At 33.1% G+C, this 19,725-nt stretch overlaps 2 protein-coding genes across 4 annotated transcripts; one reads left to right on the forward strand and one right to left on the reverse strand.

Moving 5' to 3' along the window:
* Positions 1-306: 306 nt before the first annotated feature.
* On the reverse strand, positions 307-10,080 carry sp3 (phosphatidylinositide phosphatase spermathreecae). 2 transcript variants are annotated; one of them, XM_088202459.1, is made up of 17 exons: positions 9,869-10,063; positions 8,858-9,264; positions 8,546-8,794; positions 8,129-8,319; positions 7,891-8,063; positions 7,631-7,823; positions 7,405-7,570; positions 6,903-7,064; positions 6,768-6,838; positions 6,288-6,542; positions 5,734-5,964; positions 2,799-2,967; positions 2,544-2,733; positions 2,366-2,472; positions 2,185-2,299; positions 1,036-2,126; positions 307-843 (listed from the first exon to the last, which is right to left on the reverse strand). In XM_088202459.1, the coding sequence occupies exons 1-17, from the start codon at positions 9,963-9,965 to the stop codon at positions 742-744; spliced, it is 3,969 nt and encodes a 1,322-aa protein (XP_088058585.1). In that variant the 5' UTR covers positions 9,966-10,063; the 3' UTR covers positions 307-741. The 2 variants fall into 2 exon arrangements, with proteins under 2 accessions (XP_088058585.1, XP_088058586.1); XM_088202460.1 differs by lacking the exon at positions 6,288-6,542 and having other exon boundaries at positions 9,869-10,080.
* A 2,507-nt stretch (positions 10,081-12,587) lies between these two features.
* LOC148227832 (uncharacterized) lies at positions 12,588-19,694 on the forward strand. 2 transcript variants are annotated; one of them, XM_088203032.1, is made up of 11 exons: positions 12,588-12,791; positions 13,543-13,705; positions 13,752-13,949; positions 14,016-14,165; positions 14,520-14,665; positions 14,734-14,939; positions 15,405-15,500; positions 15,578-15,712; positions 18,635-18,745; positions 18,817-18,928; positions 18,996-19,694. In XM_088203032.1, the coding sequence occupies exons 1-11, from the start codon at positions 12,654-12,656 to the stop codon at positions 19,287-19,289; spliced, it is 1,749 nt and encodes a 582-aa protein (XP_088059158.1). In that variant the 5' UTR covers positions 12,588-12,653; the 3' UTR covers positions 19,290-19,694. The 2 variants fall into 2 exon arrangements, with proteins under 2 accessions (XP_088059158.1, XP_088059159.1); XM_088203033.1 differs by having other exon boundaries at positions 13,770-13,949.
* Positions 19,695-19,725: the final 31 nt, after the last annotated feature.

Genomic DNA, 19,725 nt, shown 5'->3' on the forward strand with positions numbered 1-19,725 from the left:
TTTTTACAACACATTTATGACTAGACATCGTCAGCTATACATATGGGTTTTGATTATTTTATAAATATGCAACAATGACACTATTTCTTATATAAATATAATATTGATAAATAAATAATTAAATAAAATGTGCGTAAAATCATTATTCTTCATCGCAATAAGACTAGAAATAAATAATACTAATTCCTAAAATTCTATAAAAAATATCTATAATTTCGCTATATGGGTACAAATTGAGCTATTCTAAACATTTATCGAATATTTTATACAAACCTCAACATCATTTCAATAACAAAGCATTTACTAATAATGACGCGTTATTTTAATCTAAGCATTTCATGTTAAACATTGACATACATTGAATATTTAAGTAATATGTAAGTCTTTGGCATTGTGTTTTTATATATTGTATTTTTGTTCCACAAAAAGACACTCACATTAAGCACTACGATTAATTGACAATTTTAAAGCATCTTACAAACTGTCATGATACGTCGAGTATTAAAATAAAAGGTGGATGACATTAATACTGATTACATACATACATGGAATATTTAAGAATGTTTTAAAATATTTGTACGAAAACACTAATTATATACTAAAAAGTACAGTAATACTGCAATAATTAAAGCCATATAAAAATTCAATACCGATAAAATAAAATATCTTTGGAATGATATGAATTGTAAAAACGTTGGAATTTGAACAAACACAGGTCGGGAAATATTACGGTTAAATGACTTATAATGCTATGAGACGAGTGTTGCATTTTCTCCATTTCTCTTGCAATTTTCTGTGCTCTTCGTACTGTTGTTCTGTAATTTGTTTTACCATCGGTGGTGCCTATAAAAAAATGCAGTGCATTATTTTTGTACTTAATTATAATCTAAATTTAGATCGAGAATATGAGAAAATTCTTGAGATTATTTTTGAGGAATATTTATGCTTCTTAGACATATTAATTATTTTATAAACTTAGATCCGTTAGTCAAGAGGTAATTAAATTTATTAAAAATATAATATCGCCAAACTTACCCGCATCTTCCGAGGGTCTAGATTCGCTCCCAAATTTTGCATCCCCTTAGCAAACTTCGAGAACGGAGATAAGACCAAATCTTTAGTAGCGCTCGCCACAGGACTTGTTATGTTCTTCAGTTGCTTCAGAGCGCTTTCGCTCTGCGATTGGCTGATGCTGAGATTGAGATCGTGTTGTGAGCTAGATCTCACTGGTTGATTGCCCTCCTTATCCGAATCAATTTGGAAGAGATCCATGCCAGCAATCTCCACTATGTTTGTGTTCAAGTCTACTTCTCCAGAGCTGTGCGATAGCTTTTGATTCAGTTTTAAAGATGACGGAGGTTGTGCCTTCGAAGAGTTGGATTTGGAATCGGCCGACACCCATTTGGAAGAAACGCCATCAACGTTAATGGTGATTTCAGGTGTTTTGCTTCTAGAGCTGTCGTCGTAATACATCAAACTCTCAGTGTTCATGTTGCTCGGACAGTCGTGAGCGGAAAACGTGTCCGTGTTGAAAGGATTCAACTTTACGGCCGAAGCTGTTTTAGCAATGCTGTACGATTGACTTTCTGGCTTTGAATCAAGGCTCTCTATGAGTTTTCCAGAATCACTTATATTTAAGCTGGAATCGATATCAGTCATGAAATCTGACAAGGTGTCGTTTCCGGGTGGCTCGATTTTGGAAGAATATAAAGGATTCTCCATTAAATATGCTTCCGAGTTGGCCTCTAATTGAAGATCGGATTGAATTGCTGATTCTTTCTTGGCATCGGTCTTCGATTTTAAGAGTGGATTCTCTCCGACATATCTTTGACAGTGCTCGAAATTATCCAGTGTCGGCTCAAAAATATTGGTCTTTCCGTCGTCGTCTTCGGAGGAGTTATCCGAACTGGTACAGTCGGAATGTCCGCCTTTGCTGTGTTTTTTCATTGATTTCTTAGTGGAAGATTTGCTACCGCCGCCCAACGAAAAGGCAGCTTTTGTAGTACTCCCGATGGAATCCAATTTAAACGGTTTTGGCAATTCGGGTTTAGTCTTTGCATTGAACGTGTGTCCCAGTTTGTTCAATTTAGAAAATTGTTCAGTCATATTTGTGAGTGCCTTTGAACCTAAAATTCACCATGAATTAATAGCAAATCATATTTTAAACGAAATATGGACACTCACCGGCAGATTTAATGGCAAGTTGAGTCTCGCTCAAATTTCTAGTCAATCCTCCTGGCAAACTAGACAATTCCAAATATAAAGTCTTGCGACCACTTCCGTCAGAGTTGGGTCGAACCTAAATTCAAATACGATTAATAATTCATCAATTATTTAAACTCACCATTAAATAACATATAAATACCTTAGATTTTCGCTTATCTAACTTTCCTCCCTGCTTAAACTGAATTTTGGGTAATCCAACAACATCTATACTTACCATAAAACATTCACAAATAGATCGAAGTGATTCTAAACATATAAAAAAAAACAATGCTCAATATATTCAACTGACAAACATAAAATAAACAAATAAAATATACCGAAAACTTCTTCAGTGGTTTTGATATAAACAGCCATATTATTAAAGAAACGAAGATTCGTCGATCTGAACATATGGAAGTAACCATCTTGGCCGTCCAGTCTATAATGTATTCTAATGCAAGGTGCGTTCTCGGAAGGTTTTCGATTTCCACTCAGGGTCAGGTTTGATTTGAGGTTTGTGAGAGATATCTAAATTTATATGTAATATATAAATAAATTTAAGACTTTTAAGCAGAAATATTTATCAAACATACCTGTGACGCTGATTCGGGAATGCCAAATTCAATGTAAGTGATGTCGGATAAAGACATTTGTTGAAACTTTGTAACCCTATCTGACTGATCGTCGTAATCGGCGACTAAATAACTGTCTGGCGTCAAAATTAAAATACTGTCCATTTCTGTTTCGTGAGGATCTCCAGTGCTGAAATCACAGAATAATACACTTATGTGATAATGTTGAAAATAGGTAAGGATCTACGCGCTCAACCTTAGGAGTAGACAAGAGCAAAAAACCAACAAATAAAAATCATATTATACTATAATTCTCAAAGCTTGTTTGACTCACTAAAAAATTGTGAATGAAACAAAAATAAATTATTGTATTGTACAATATAATAATTTTAACCTTTCTAATGCCACGAGCCACATACGGGGCTTAGTCATTTTTAAAGATTATTATAAAGGTGAATACTTATAATTCAATGTAAATATATAAATTTTAACAAAGAATTGCTTAAATTTAGTAATGGGCTTTCTATTATTATATATTTTTATACTTTAGCCAATTATGTAAAAGCCGATGAAATTAATTTCCCGGTACAAAAGATGATGCCAATTGCAGCATTTTTTTTAGTCAATTAACAAAATAAATAACGGCTCGTATTTTTCGGGTCAGAATTTATATTAAAAGGTCAGAATATAAGCAGCCAGAATAAATATTAGATGGTCAGAATATATATTAATCGGTCGGAATTTATATTCAATGGTTAGAATTTAAATTGTACTGGTCAGAATTTAAATTAAATGGTAAGAATTATTTTGACAGCTGATCAGAATATTTTTTTCAGTCAGTATTTATTACAGTTAATTGTTCAGTATTTATAAAGAATAGCCAGTATTTATATTATATGCTCTGGACTTTGACCTCAAGGTCAGTTTTATGTTGATAGATAGTTAGCATAATAATACATGGTCATTATCTAGGTATTTAGGGCGAACTTGTTTGATTGGACTTGCAACATTATCAGATGTCAACTCAGCAAGCCAAGAGTGCTTCACTCAGATGTCAACTCAGCAAGCCATGAGTGCACTCTGTCGTTATTCCCGTTATGTTCGTCGATCTGAATACCTTCGCGTTCTACATACAATTAAATCGATTCATTAAGTTATTTATGTGGTGTTCAACGTTCTGACCAACACTCGCTTGCACCTAACCTAACAATTTAAGTGCGAGGGAGATATTTTATAAGATAATTTCTAAAATAAATTTATTGCCCATTTATGTTATATAAATGTTATAATATTTTTTTATAATTCACACAATCGCCCTATATTTTTATTCTAACCTTGAATTATACAATTATGACCTTTCTTTATATAATTTTGATCATACTATATTTTTATTCTGATTGTATGCTAATTTTATTCTAACCATTTGATATTTATTCTAACCCTGAATAATATACAATTAGGACCATTCATTATTTGAATTCTGATCATCCTATATTTTTATTCTGACTGTATGCTATTTTTGTTCCAACAATTTTATATTTATTCTGATCCAAAGTTAATTTAAAGTCTGAATATTTAATTTGTTATCTTGAGGAATTAAATCCAATAAAACTGTGCTATGGGACGTTTAACACTAGATTTACGATACCCGACAAATTAATATTTCTGATTTGATTTAGTATTTTTTCTGGGTTATTTTACGACTTTTTATATTTGAACAATGCAAATATATTAACTCTTTTTATTTTCGGAAACATCTTACTTTTGAAAATCTGGTCACTATATATATATACATATTTTTAATGACGCTCGTCAAATTAACGGGTTTATACCCGTAAACCTAATTTTAAGCACGTATGTGATTTAAAGGCGAGAATATGATTATTTCCCGAATCATGTTGATTTCTAGCAATTTGCCTTTTATGCTTCAAGTGGTTTCTATTTCCAATTCACTTAGCTTTCACCATTAAACAAGTTAAAACAGTTGCTCAATATGACAGAAATTTATTTTTATTTATTAACCTTCCGTTGCAATATGACATGCGTTACCCCAATGCGTTACAGCGGGGTAAACGCAATCAAAAAGTACTAAAATTTAAATCTGTAAAATAGTGATTTATTTAATTAATTTTAAATTATTATTACAGCTAACTACCTCGATTTTTTTTAATTATTAACCATGATCTTAATATGTGAGTTTAAAAAATCTAGGAAAACCTTGTAAAAAAATCTAGATTAGGTTTATAAGATATGGGATTCGAAATCAGGTCTTTCAAGTATTAGTCACCGACTACATAACTTATCTATTGTGCTGGATATAATACTGAAAAGCTAAGGCAAAAACATGCAATGGTGCGGCAAGATAAGGGATGACTCAATAATGTAAATACCGATTAGTCATCCGAATCGCTGTCAAGAAGATCGACGCCACTAGAGCGCGCCCCTCAGACTGCATTATATATTTTTATGTATATATTTTCATGTAACATAATCTACAATAAATTTTCTGAACTTTAAAGGCTAAAATTGCATCTCATTCACCCCAAACTGTATTTAATTAGTATAATTGCATTCGTAAATAAATAAATATTATCTTATATGTAGTATTAGCCTTTAATTTGTATTAAATATGCTCTATAGTAAAGAAATATAATTTCACTAACTAGGCCAGTGAGAATGTATCAAACAATCGATTGTACATAACAGTAAAACCGTATTGATACACCTACGATCGAAACATTTTGGCTTTAACATGTGATGTATCACCTTACTCTCGTTAAAACTTTATTTGACAGTTGCGAAACGTCCATTTACAGTTAAAACTTAAGCCTAACCTAAACAAATCAGCAAATTTATCAATTATTGAGGGGAAATCTAGAGTGATTGGTTATAGTCTAAGGTGAAGGGATTTAGAAGAGACTGAACTGGTAATGGGAAATTTATAGATAATACATACCCGGGATCAGCGTCGATCAAACCCCAAGCTCCGACCACGTTATTAGGTTCGCTGATGAGCAACTTTTTACAATCTTCTATAAGTTGCTTTACGTGATCGGCGGTGGCTTGTTTCTCATCTTCGCTTTCTCCAGCGTCTTGTTGAAGCATTAGTTCGCTGACTTCCGCCTCACCGAGCAACAAATCTATGGTAGCCTGACGGAAAGCATCTTTAAACCTCGACAGGTAATAACTAAAAGCATATGCAACCGATGTAATAACGCAACACACATCAAGAATCCATCTGCTCGTCTATACCAAGAATAATACAAATCCAGAGATACCCTGGAGGCAGGACAATGAGGCACGCTTTAATATTTTAAATGATTCATCTCACCATTCCCCAAGTCATCTTAGATCAGATTTGGTAAATGACGAGCATCATATTAATTGTTTGACAGTTGCAAAACCATATGTTTAGTATCGCTAATTAATTTTATTGATAATGGATGCGTTAAAAGTTAAAACAATCAAACTGTCAGCCAATGAGAATGAGCGGCAATCGTTGAGACTGACCTGGACAGGCCATACGTGATTTGTAACAGCAATAGTTCGTCTCTTATGGCTTGATTAAAATAAAACGGTACTAAAGTCGACTCTGGCTTGTCTATGATCGCAGGCACAATGGCCGAGCAGACTATGCCTCCGACGGTCTTAAATTTGGAGAGCAGCTCCATGTGCTCGTCAATATCCATCTCGTTAACTAAGTTTCCTAATAAAATGTCTATGCAACACTGACGAAACGCGTCCAAGAAGTGTTGCACGTAATATCTGCGTGAAAAAATTACATAAAGAAGACCTAGTGATTGTGGTGTACAGAAGAAGCTAAATACATCTATTCACACACTAATACAGAATCTGCGATGGATGCAAATCTATTGCGTCATAGTATAAAAGAAGGAGTATTATATTTGCGTATTACATCACAAAGTTTACTTTCAATATTTAATGATTTACATCCATTGACATATCTTCCATTCGATACTACCAACTCACCGATTCGCCGAATTCATTCCGTCTTTCATCAAACCAGTAAATTTTCTTTCGCCAGTTCTAGTATAGTCGCCCTAGAAGTTCCAATATATTAAAAAAAAAAAAAAAAATCAATCGTACAAAATAAATTAATTCAACCTTCAAAGCGTTTGTTCCGGCATACTGGCGACTGATGATATCGCCGTTATCGGCCCACAACTCGTGCAAAGTGGAACGAAGACTCGTCGGTAAAGGCCAATCAGGTCCGGAGAGTCCTAATCTCGTTACTTGCATTTCCAGAACAACTTTAGCAATTGCAGTCTAATACATGAAAAAAATATTATTAAGCAATCAAATTAATATTTGGATACATAAATCGTGCCGAAAGTTTTTTGATATTTCATTAATAAATGGGACTTTTCCAACGGCAAAAATACGATATACATTCACAATTGATTGATGTTTAATTAAATTAATTAATTTGGGCCAATTCAAATCGAAACATTCAAAATAAAATCAGCTGCTTCACTATGACAATGCACCGGCTCACCGCAGCATGCGTATACATTTAAAACTATGTGAAGTGGATAGAGTACCTCGCAATAATGCATTTTTTTTTAATATATCTAAACACTTTCAACATGACCAATTCAATACATACCTGAACAACATTTGTACGGTCGAGACAATCGATGCAATTGACTCTGAAAACACCGTTTTGATGGCAAATATAACCTTGGGGATCTCTCCAACAGTATCCCATTTCAGATATAATATCGGTAAGAGCGGCAGTCAACACGGATACATTCTCAAAATGCATCCCTCGGCTGTAAAATATTTTTACGATAAAAAATGCATGAGTATTTAAGCAAATATTCGATTCATACCAATATTCGTGGAAATCGAACGTCGTGTAAACGACATCCGGACAGTTGTAGTTGTAAACGTGGTTACTGTAAGCGTCCCATATGACACGTTCTCTTCCGGCTTGCTCCACCAAATTGACGATGCACACTGGTCCGTATATACTACGTTCGCTGTTGAAATGTTTGTCAAAAGCCTCTTGAGATTCTTGTTCTCCTAAATGTTGATTTAAAACATTAATAAACCTTCGCTTCTATGTCCGGTTTAAAGCGAATATTACAACCTCTATCGAGCCTCGGCGGAGGGCGATACTTGAGCCCAGGTTGACTCCAATACAACGGCGCCGAGCCCCTCACTTGCACAAAAGACACTCGATGAGATCGGTGCACGAGAGACTGTTCAGTCTCGACGTAGTTTGCTACATTTCCGTTCTCGTCCACTCCTCGCCGTTTGTATCTGCATTGAACACAATATTTATTTATATAGAAATTCTTAATAAGTATTGCAGATTTAAGAATTACCTAGTTCCGGCACGAAAGCGGGAGCGTCTGGATATGAGACTGAGCGTAAAGAGCTCGCGGTGTTGAGCTGAAGTTCCACGCAACGATTCAGTGTTGAGATGACGGGAACATTCTCCGGCGTCTACTTCGCATTGTCTCACTTGTACGTGTCCCTGAATTATGGGCGTTATCCAGGGATCGCATTTTGGACTCTGTTTTCATGAAATAAATAATAAAAAAATTAATATTTCATTAAGAAAATAGTTTATAATATAGCTTAATTCATTTAAATAAACCTTTTCCCAATTTGTTCAAGCTTTTGTGAGAGTACATAAAAAATAAACTTGACCAGAGAGCAGAAGGATAAAGAGAGACTCACTTGGACACACAAGGACTTTTCTATGTAATTTACAGATAATCAATAAACGCAATACTTACGCCTAAAGCTAATATATCTTTCAACATATGTTTGTTCCAAAAGAATCTCTCGTCTGCATGTTTCCAATGACTTCCGAGAATGCTTGCGTCCACATTCTCCAATCTTTGCAAAGAATTTGTAATATCAGCAGTCTTGCAAAAGTAAAAGCTGTCGGTATCGTCAAATATCTTATGTAATTCATCAGTGATTCGCTTCTCTAAACGATCCCGTTCTTTAGAATCCCTTCGTTTCCGCACAGTCTGCTTCACCTATTTATTTTAAAATCACATTAAAATTATCTTTATCATATTTAAAAAAATGATATTAAATACCTGCGAAGTAGCAATTGCCGCTGCTTGTTGAGTCGTGTTCTTAATCGTATTACCGGCACTTTTTACTGCCCCCCAAGTTTTATTAACAAATATAGAGTTCTCGAACAAACCCTTCGCTCCATCTCTTTTATTATTTTTAAGTACTTCGTCGGCGTTAGGAATCTTTGTGCCCGTTGAATGCTTTTTGCACGGAACGAGGTTCAAATCGACGTCTTCGTTTCCAAGAGACAGTAAGCAGATGGATTGTATTTTATAAATGAGGTGATCATCGTAAAGATTGCCGACGGGAATGCAATCTTTGACAATCGCCAATTTGGCTTCGTACACTGCGTCATGTTCTATTTTTCCAACGACTGCCGAAGTAAGACCTAAGCATTCGATATCTTGCAAACTCGACAAATCCCATGCTGAAAATATATAAAATAAATTATTAGAAAAGAGTTGAATTCTGTTAATTAATTTTTAGCTAAGAACAATACGTTTTTAATGTAATAATCGAATGATAGACGCAAAGCTAAACATTGAGTGTCCAAGCTTCGAGGCTACAAATTTACGAAGCTTTTTGAAACTGTTCAATAGTGATTAGATTAATTTATGAGCTCGGTGATAAGTAATTGCTCTTTGTGCAACCGTGATTTATGTGGGCTCAGTTTTCATTTGATGATATATTTGAGCCAATGTACAAAATATGTTATGAGACATAAAATAAAATTGAGTGAAATTTAAAAGTGTAGATTAACTGATATATTTTATATTCTATAAAGCTGTAGATTTTTCTGTCAAACACAAAAGCTATTTGTAGCAATAAGGCATTCTATTATATATATTATTTATGAATTATTTTTATTAAACACTTTCACCGATGCAATAGTATTAAAGATATATTCATTTTTTACTATATTGGGTTATACGTGTGTTTCTTTTAAATGTTACCAAAATATGCGTAATCGGACCGTAATATGGAAGCTAATTGGAAAGTGTGAGGAGAAAAAAGAAAGGAGGTTTTCTCACCCGACTTGCAAGAAAAGTCGCCAGTGTTTCTGTTCCACCAAAGGCTGGAGGCATCGCTGACGAAGACGTAGTACTCCTCAGATCTGAAAACCTCCATGGCGAGAGAAACGCCTTATTGTAGAATGTTCACTTTGACATCTCTGAAAGCAGTGGCTTAAAACCAGCGGTACGCGATTCGTAAACAACAATCTTGACAACGTGAATAAATTTAGTGTGTAAAAAGTTGCTCGATAAATTTATTATTATGCTCGAAAAAATGTATTTCTTATTTACATTTTGTGCTAAAAGTCGCAATCGTTACTAGTGGGGTAATATGGAATGACACTGCAATTATATATAATCTTCGTATATTTCTCAGTATATTTCAAAATAAAATTTCATTATTTCTTTTTTTATAACATTTACTCATTTAATAATTTTATAATGGAACTCTTCTGTCAAATCAATATTCCCCCATTGAAATGAATTGAAATGCCTGTTGACGCCCGTTTCCCCCTATTGTGCGCGTTCGGAAATGTCCATAATTGACAAAACAGTCGGCTCCAAAAGAACATCGAGCTCAATTAAACTTACATATAAGTTTACATGTTTTGGATTCAGACCTCAAAACTAACCAGTTCGCACATCCCGATATACAACAATGCCATTCATCCATATTAAATAGGGAAAATTTAAATGAAATAATGGCAATTGAAATGGTTAATACATACTACTTAAATTAATGATAAAGTTTCGCAATACGTTTTATTTTGCTCTATGTCGAGACATCGCTCGTATGTCGAATAACTTCAAAACAATCATTTGCTCGTATGTCAAGTGATTAGAAAGTCGAAGTTCCACTGTATATTGTTTTTTTTTTAATTTTACCCTGTAACCTGTCAGGCGTAGTGGGTAAGTCAATAAAATATAATGAATACTTATAAATAAGTATTAACCACCAGACTGAAAATCTGGGAGTTGGTGACATCTATATATTTAATCATAAATTATTATGTGTAATATAATTTATAAACAATATATGTCACTGCAGGTAGGGCTGGTTTTTAATAATACCGCATTTTTTTATAAATAAAAGTTCAAGTACCGCTGCCGGAGCTTGAACCCGCAACCTCAGACTTACTAGTTTGAGACGTTACAGGCTGCGCTATTCCGTCTTCAAAAATTATCATTTTTATTTATTTTCAGACAGTTTTCCGATAACTTTTCGATTCCTTTCTGATAAATCCGTTGCTTTTTTACCAATATACATTTTGTAGTAAATTCTGCATTTCATTCACATTGTTAAATATTAAACTAGAAATATTGTTTGATCAATATCTGGAGAAAACGGTGGGTGCTGAAGTAAAAGCTAGCCTTAGATTATTCAGCGCCTCGGACAAAAACCAATTTGCACTTTTCCTTCCAAATTATTAATCAAATATTATTTCAGCATTAATTATTTTTACAATGAATGAAAGTCATAATAATTGTGGTAAATTAGAGAACAACTTAGTAATAATAAAACAATAACCTAAAGAAGAGTTAAGCAATATTTATTATTTTGTTTGCTTAAACAACAAGGAAATTTATTTACAAACATTTATTTTTAGTGACAACATTTTTAAGATATCTTACGAAAATCTAAAAAAATTATTTTTAAAGGCATAATGCAATATTTATACGAAAACATATAGTTATTTTATAATTAATTAAGAACTTTTAATAGATGCAACATACAAACAAGATAATTAAAAAATTAAGGGAAATAAAAAGGTCATCTTATACATATTTAAGCGAATAAAATATTCCGAAATGACCCATTTTTTTAGCTCTTGCAGGATCCCTAAATAAACAATCATTCATAAATGGCATTTTTGCCAATTGGATGGCACTGCTTTTGCTTATACAAACTTCCGACACCGTGTTAAATAGAAGCAAATGGCGCCTCCCTTCGCCCGATCCTAGGGCCGGTTCTACCAACTGCAATTATTGTTAAACAATATTATATATGCTTGATAAATGAAATAATATGATATTGAAAAAATTACAAAATAGGGCAATAAGAGAAGTTTTAAATTAAAATAGATTTACATGTTCTAGAAGTATGATGAAAAGATTTTAGTTTTTATATGTCAAAAAATAAAACGTTACCAGAGTATTTTATAGCTAAATAGATATAATTTAAGGATAAATAGATATAAGAAAATGATTATGGCCAGGAGAATATTGTATGGAGGTGTGAATTTAAATAAAAATATTCCTAAGACAATCCGCAAAAATAAAATGTAGCGGATTAGCGGATTATTGAAATAAAGAAATACATTTATGCAATAGCAAATGAATGATATTATTGTGGTATTTTAAATAAATTATATTTACGTGTATACTATATTTTATATGTATGTTTTGTTTATATTTATTTACCGTATGAACAATTTGGTATATTAGCTAAATAAATAATAAATCGCCGAAATAAATATTGGTAATTTTCGCTCAATGTATAGCAATGTATTTATAAATTAAAATAAAGAAATAGTGTTTTTATTTAGTAATCAAGTTGAGAACAAGGAAACAAAAAAAGTGATTTTTGTAATTAATTTTGTTCGAAAATTATAAGAACTCTGGTTAGAATTAATTGTGGTAGAGCATTTAGTATCTATAGACGATAGTGTAAATATGTTTTTTGTCATTGAAAGTGGTTTTAAATAAGCCGGTCGCGACGGCGGTATGGTCGCGAATCGAGCGGTTAAGGTCGCGGCGTAGAGTAGCGTCGGTAAAACGGGCAAAGCGGCCGAAGCGGGGAAGGATGTCGCTCGAGTGGGAGCTGGTGTGCCGCGTCTGCCTCCAGGGCGGCGGTCAAGCCTCCGAACTAGTCAGCCTCTTCGACTGCGACGAGAACAACGAGCTTCTGCGGGACAAATATCTGTTCTGCTCCGACATCGAGGTTACTAGCTCGCCCATGCTGGCTACCCCGACGTAATGTTGCTATATCGCGACGTTTTTTTTCATGCCGCCCGGCTCCGCTCTCGCCGCCGAGTTGGGAGTCGAGCGTCATCTGTCGCCTGTCAAAGCTGCATAACCTCTAAAGTGCATTTTTCCGTCCGTCGTTCTTATTTTTAACGCCAAGGTCGGAGTCCTATCGAACCTCTCCACTTCACTTAAATTCTTTCAACACTAATCCCCACATATTAGCAAAGTGAAATTATATATAATTTCAATATGAAATTGATAACAATGTGCTTCATCACAAACAGATATAACCAATTTTATTTTAAAATATAAAATTGATTATATTTGTTCAAAATTATGCAATTTCATTGCTTATAAATATAGAATTCATGGGAGAATAACCAGAAATAGATAATGAAATGCACGAAAAAAGTCTATTCATCATTTAAAGAGTTTTAAAAATATGTTATTTTCACTCAAAAATACAACCATTTATCTACATTATTTTTACTAAAATTACATAGAAAATATTTTCTATGTAATTTTAGTGTTGAGATGATAAACATTTTAACAAATACAATATCAGCTATAAATTCTCACACCACTACTTGGTGCTCAAATTAATAAAATCGTTTTTCCAGATCACTTTTTGTGCGGTATGCGATCTTAATTGTATAATGTCGGGCGTAGTTGATTTTCATGCATTTTAAAATACTATTATTTGAATTATATTCTTTTTTAACCAGGTCGCAGATTCTGAACCGTTACCGTCTAACATATGCTTGACTTGCGTCGACCGACTGCTGTCTGCTTATCAATTCAAACAGCAATGCATATCATCATACGACACTCTGAAAGAATGTCTGACCGAATTCCAGAACTCGAATGGAGACTTTCAGTCGAAAAACGGTAATAAATAATGACTTGCAACTGAAATAAAATGTTACTTTTCAAGATTACGATTGTTTTTCAGCCGGGGTGGAGACGGTGGCCATCAAGCAGGAGGACGGCTGCGTTTACCAATATGACATTCCGATCGAGCAGGACGCGGGCTTAGAATGGCCCAAGTTGCGCACTTACGACAAGAACAACAAACATCAAAAAAAAACACGAGGGCGCCCTCGTAAATATCCCAACGTGTACGGATTGATAGGTAATTATTGTTATAAGATTATAGATGTGGCAAATATACTGATATTACATTTAATTTTATTTTCAGATCCATCGCCTTACAATCGCAAAAAGAAAATATCTTCAGGCGACAGTGAAGATGTCGTAAAAGAAGAAGAAATTTTAATTACAACTTTGAACGAAGAGACCGGCGAGCAGATTATTGCAAGGTCTGATAGTCCAATGGACGACGGAGCAGGTCAGTTTATGTCGATGGAATTATATCAAACGATTTTTTTTCTGCATAGTTGATGAGTCACTTATTTCTCATGCAATTGATGTAGTAAAATATCAAAACCATTGTGTTAAAATAGCTTATATTTATTTTATTGATGTAATACTAAACATCCGATAACTAGAAACTATGAATCACATACTGTGATATAAATTGTCAAATCGAATAAAAAAAATTGTGTATTTTTGATGAGTTGCTTATTGCTGATGCTGTTGATTTTTAATTTACATATTTTAGTATTGAAACCGTTGTATTAAAATAGCATATCTCTCAAACTGCATCATATATTATTATATAAAATTTTATATTGTATTTTAGTTATCGACGATTCCGCCGATCCGGAATACGCTCCCGAGGACGAAAAAGATGAAGCCGAAAACTCTGACTCCACAGTCCAAGTTCATCTAGCCATCGACCCAACCAGCGGTAATTTAATGCAAATAATAAACAAATCAGACGATAAGGTAGAAATCTTGTTAAACTTATTTACTTGAGTTGTACTATGTTTTGTGCTAAACTTGTACCATTTTAGGGAGCTAAACGCAAAAGTCGGTCAAAAAAGAACGAGTCTTTCGACATTATGAAAATGGAAGATGCCGGCGTGAAAGAGGAAGAGGAGGATATTTTGTTAAAGGAGGCTATATTGGCCAGCTCGGCGCCCATTCCAGACAACCTGCTGAATCCCCAAATGAAGGACAAAAAAAAGAACACCAAGCGGATATATAAATATGATAAAGTGTAAGTATACATAAAAAAAATTAATACTGTATTTTTTAATATTTGACTATAAATGATTTTTTGATAAATTAATTTCATGCATATATTGGATGCTTTTCTCGTTTATTTCACATTAAGTAATTGCCCTAATGAATGTTGATTATAATAGTAAAAACAAGGCGAATTTAAGCCGCTTAGAGCAAAAAGACAAATCGCTAGTAATTTATGATATTAAATGTAAAGATTGTTGTCTCAATCGCATGTTTAAAGCCTTCACAATTAACCATGTCTATCAGCAGCAGAATACAGCTAGAACATTAAGATTTAGCTTGCTCTATGTGAGTCACTACAATTCATAGTATCAAAGAATTAACTATTTCTACATTTTATTTATTTAAAAATTTGTTTGACTAGAAATTCATAGCAGACATTCTATAATATATAAGTGCAGCTTGAAAATTGTATAATTGTTATTTTGTGTTTTAGACATACATGTCATCAGTGTGGATCATCATTCAGATCTAATGCTTCGTTGCAAGCTCATCTGAGAAGACACTCTGGAATCAAACCATATGCGTGCACGTAATAAAGCTATTGTTTAACTTGAGTTTACTAATTGGCATTTTGAGTATGATACATAAGGATTTTTTCTATTTTAGAATGTGTTCATATTCATGCGTCCTGAATATGGAACTTCGAAGACATATGATGAGACACACGGGTTTAAAACCATACAAGTGCCGCATCTGCGAGAGATACTTTGGTGATTTCGGAAGCCGGCAGAAGCACGAGAGGTAAATCATATATTCTTTTATACTTCTTTCTCACTGTCTCATCGCTGATGAGGATTGTCACTAGGGGTTTCAATTGAATGTTCTATTATTCGAAATATTAGCCTGATTTTCAACTAAATGAATATTCGAATAATTGATCGAATATTTGTAAAATACTATCTAATGAAATTTAAAAAGTCTTAAAATGAAACAATTTGTATTATACTTGAGCAATGTAGGTAGTCGTTTTCTCTCTCAATATAACCGAGTGACTTGTGCCACTCAAAATCCATGGACATCTATACGCCTTTATTTTGTTTTGAAACGCGTGACAATAAGACATTTCTCAACATAAAAATGCTTTTATAGCTTTAAAAACATTTCTGATTAAAATGTTTAATGGCGGTCCACTATGACCGAAATTCGTAGAACGAAACAAAATGTTGGAAAGGCCCACCCTTTATTATCGTTTAGCAATTATTACAAAAACAGGTGTTACGTTTTTGTATTTCTTGTTTCAAACGCAAAGATTTTATTTCAATCAGTTCAATAATTCCATCATTGTTAATTTATTTCTAGTAATTTAATTTATGTGCAAATCCACACAAAATAAGCACCGATACAAATCCGATCTTTATGAATATTAAATTCATTCCAAACATTATTATATAAAATAAATTCGATAAAATTATGTCTTTAAATGTTTCATGAATTTTGCTGAATTAATTGAATCGCATCTGATCTTAATTCTGATGATTTGAAAAAGCTGAAATGGCATCCCTGCTCAAAAAGTACGCAATAATAAATTAAGCATTTTCCTTTTGCCGCCCTCATCTTGCTCATGGTTTCATCTGGCAGTTGTGAACGCCGCTTGTTAGATTCTGTATGCTACCAGTAAATTTTGTTTCAAAAAGTAGTTGTACGACAACACATCACATGTTCCAGAATCATTTGCGCAGTAAATAAATACTGTTTCATTGACATAAGTCGATTGTTTGATACATTTTAACTGACACTGTAAAATTATGTTTATACTGGTGAAAATATAATTTCACTGAAAAATACACATTCAGTGTACCACTTGCGAAATGTCCATTTGCTGTCCAAACCAAACATACACATTTACTGCAACATATATAACCATAACAACGACTTCGGTAAAACGTTTGAAAAATAGTTAACATATTTTTCCCGTCCATTTCTTTGTGATAATCCATTTTTGGACTCAAAAGTCTAGAGTGAATCTAGGACAAAATATGTTTAACCCTTTCCGGTCCTATGTCGAATGTCATTCGACATCGACTTTATTCCAGTGAGTCCTATGTCGAATGTCATTCGACATTTTTTTCTTCATCAGTTTATTGTCAAAATACAAGCAAATATATTTTTTTCTCACTTGTATTTAGTGTAACGGTATACTGGGATGAGGATTCAATGGTTTTATGAGCATTTGAATGTATAACTTTCTACCTGAGGATACAAAAGGTTTGTTTTAGTGGCTAGATTGGTACGCGTCACTCACTCGGATCAGTTACGCTTGACCCATGCACGTGAAAACAGTTTGATAATTATTATTACCGATACTTATAATTGTAATATTATTCTAATAATTCGAACCCCTCAAAAATGCCTAGAATTACAAAAAAAAACCGCGATAACAACGAGTTTGAAAGAATTGATGAAGAATATATGAATGAAGTGAACAGTGACTGAACTATTTGTTGAAAGTGAGAATGAAGAAGTTTCTGGTGTAATAAAACAAACAAAACCGAAGAAGAAGATTATCTATAACTGATCCAGGACCATCTGTTCCCCCGAGTGCTTGGAGTTCTAATTCTAATAAAGAAATAAATAGTCATACAATACCACGAGTCTACAGAGTCTTGAGCAGCAGTGATAACGATTCCGAATTTCGATCAAGATTATTACTTCCTGATTTTATAGTTAGGCGATAGGGAGCAAAGACTGGACAAAAGGGGTCATTTCTTATACCTCAACCCTCAAGGGAAGTATAAAGATTGCCTGGTATGCTCCAACAGAAAAATTTCTGGGAGTAGGAAAGAAACGCGATACATTTGTGTAACTTGTAAGAGAAAGCACGGCCTTTGCATCTGTGAATGTTTTCACCGATATCATACTTTGGATGTGTATAAAATGTAATAATTAGAGCATTATCCTATACCTTCAAAAAAAAAAAAATTGTAAACATAAATATAGTTTTATTAAAAAAAAAACTAGATGTATTGTTTTACTCTGTAATTCTGTAAATCCTTTGTGGACCTGGTAGAAAATTTAATTTTTTTTTGTGGACCGGAAAGGGTTAAACCACTTCCCAGTCACAGTATTTATTTAAAAATTATTCAAAAACGTCTGGCATTGACACATTCTTTTCTATGCAGCTGTAAAAAATACAACCGTTGTAAAACATGTGTAATATATTCCTACAAATTTAATTTTTACAATAACTAAAAAGGCTACGATAATTTTCTCGAGAAATTTGCTGATTTTTGAGATGAGAATTCACAAAATACAAATTTTTGAGTTAACTCAGGCATGACCGAGAAAGGGTTAAATAAGAGTAAAAGGGGCGATAAGATCGAAAACAACTAACCTAACACATACCAATATATCCCTCACAGCGATCGACTAATCACAGTGCAGAAATTAAAAGCCTTTGATGATCACGTATTGAACAATGTTATTGTGCATTGAATCTTTAAAATTATATTTAATATTACTTTTTAGTCTACTGTTAATTTGGTGACCCCATAGAAAACCTTTCGAGACCCATAAGCTGGGTATTTTTTAATTAAAATATTTTCCATGAATGTGTCTCATATTCCTAAAAAAAATATATTTTCAATAATTAGAAGAGTATAAATGTGATCAAATTAATTTTATTTAATATGTAGCAAGATATATTTACGTAATTTTATATTCAAGGTTGCATTTGGGAGAAAGACCTTACAAATGTAAGGTATGCGGAAAAAGTTTCACATATTCATATGTGCTATCCAATCATATGCTTACACATACCGGAGAAAAAAAATATGCGTAAGTATATATGATTTACATATATTTTGTGAGATCTTTAAATTTAATATTAATTCTAATTATATTTTCAGATGCACTCCGTGCAATAAGCGCTTTACGAAAGCTCACCATTTGAAGTATCATAATAAAATTCACCATAAAGAATTATATTTCCAACAGCAGCTCTTACAAGATGCTAAAAAGGTTTGTTTTTTGGATTTTATTATCATGACTTTAATTATATTTGATTTTTCGTTTTATTTATTTTTAGATGCAGCATATTAACATCTCCGAATTGACGACCGTTTGCACAGAACAATTGCTAGGTTTGAGTCAAGTTATTCCGAATCAAGACGGTAGCGTGCAGGTGCACGAAGTCGACGACATCACCGAGCACAGCTTAGGGAAGCCAAATATAATCAAGCAGGAGTCCACAAAGAGCTTGAACATGATGGATAAGGGCGAAATGTCCGATGATCCCAACATGAAGGAAAACATTCAAATCATACAACAATATACCAACGACGTGATTATAAAAAGTGAAGAACACGAGGATATGATGTAAACGAGAACATTCTTTTTAGATAGACTGTTTATGGTTTATTTATTATTGGGACCGAAAAATGTAATTCGGCTTGTAAGAATTTTTTTGTTACTAAAATTAGTTTTTAGATTTAAACGACATGAAGGTGGAAATAACTATAACAATTTATCAAGGCAGGCAAATTATTGTGAGATTGGATGTTTATTTTTCATTGAATATTAGAATGAGTTTACTTGTATAATTCAAGTATGATGTTTGTCCACACTAAATATAATTATTTAAAAATGTGTTATTCAATGTAATAAATATCCCATATCTATATTAAATATATCACATAAAACATTTATAATTATATTGTTCATTTTTATTTATATCCAAATGTCTCGATGTGTAGATTGTTTACGAAATAAATTTAAGATTTGTAAATATATATTTTTTTATATTTTCCCTCTACCTT

This window comes from Plectrocnemia conspersa, unplaced genomic scaffold (assembly GCF_051122295.1).
Source record: "Plectrocnemia conspersa isolate PC_06_02 unplaced genomic scaffold, ASM5112229v1 ptg000013l, whole genome shotgun sequence".
Classification (NCBI taxonomy): Eukaryota; Metazoa; Arthropoda; class Insecta; order Trichoptera; family Polycentropodidae; genus Plectrocnemia; species Plectrocnemia conspersa.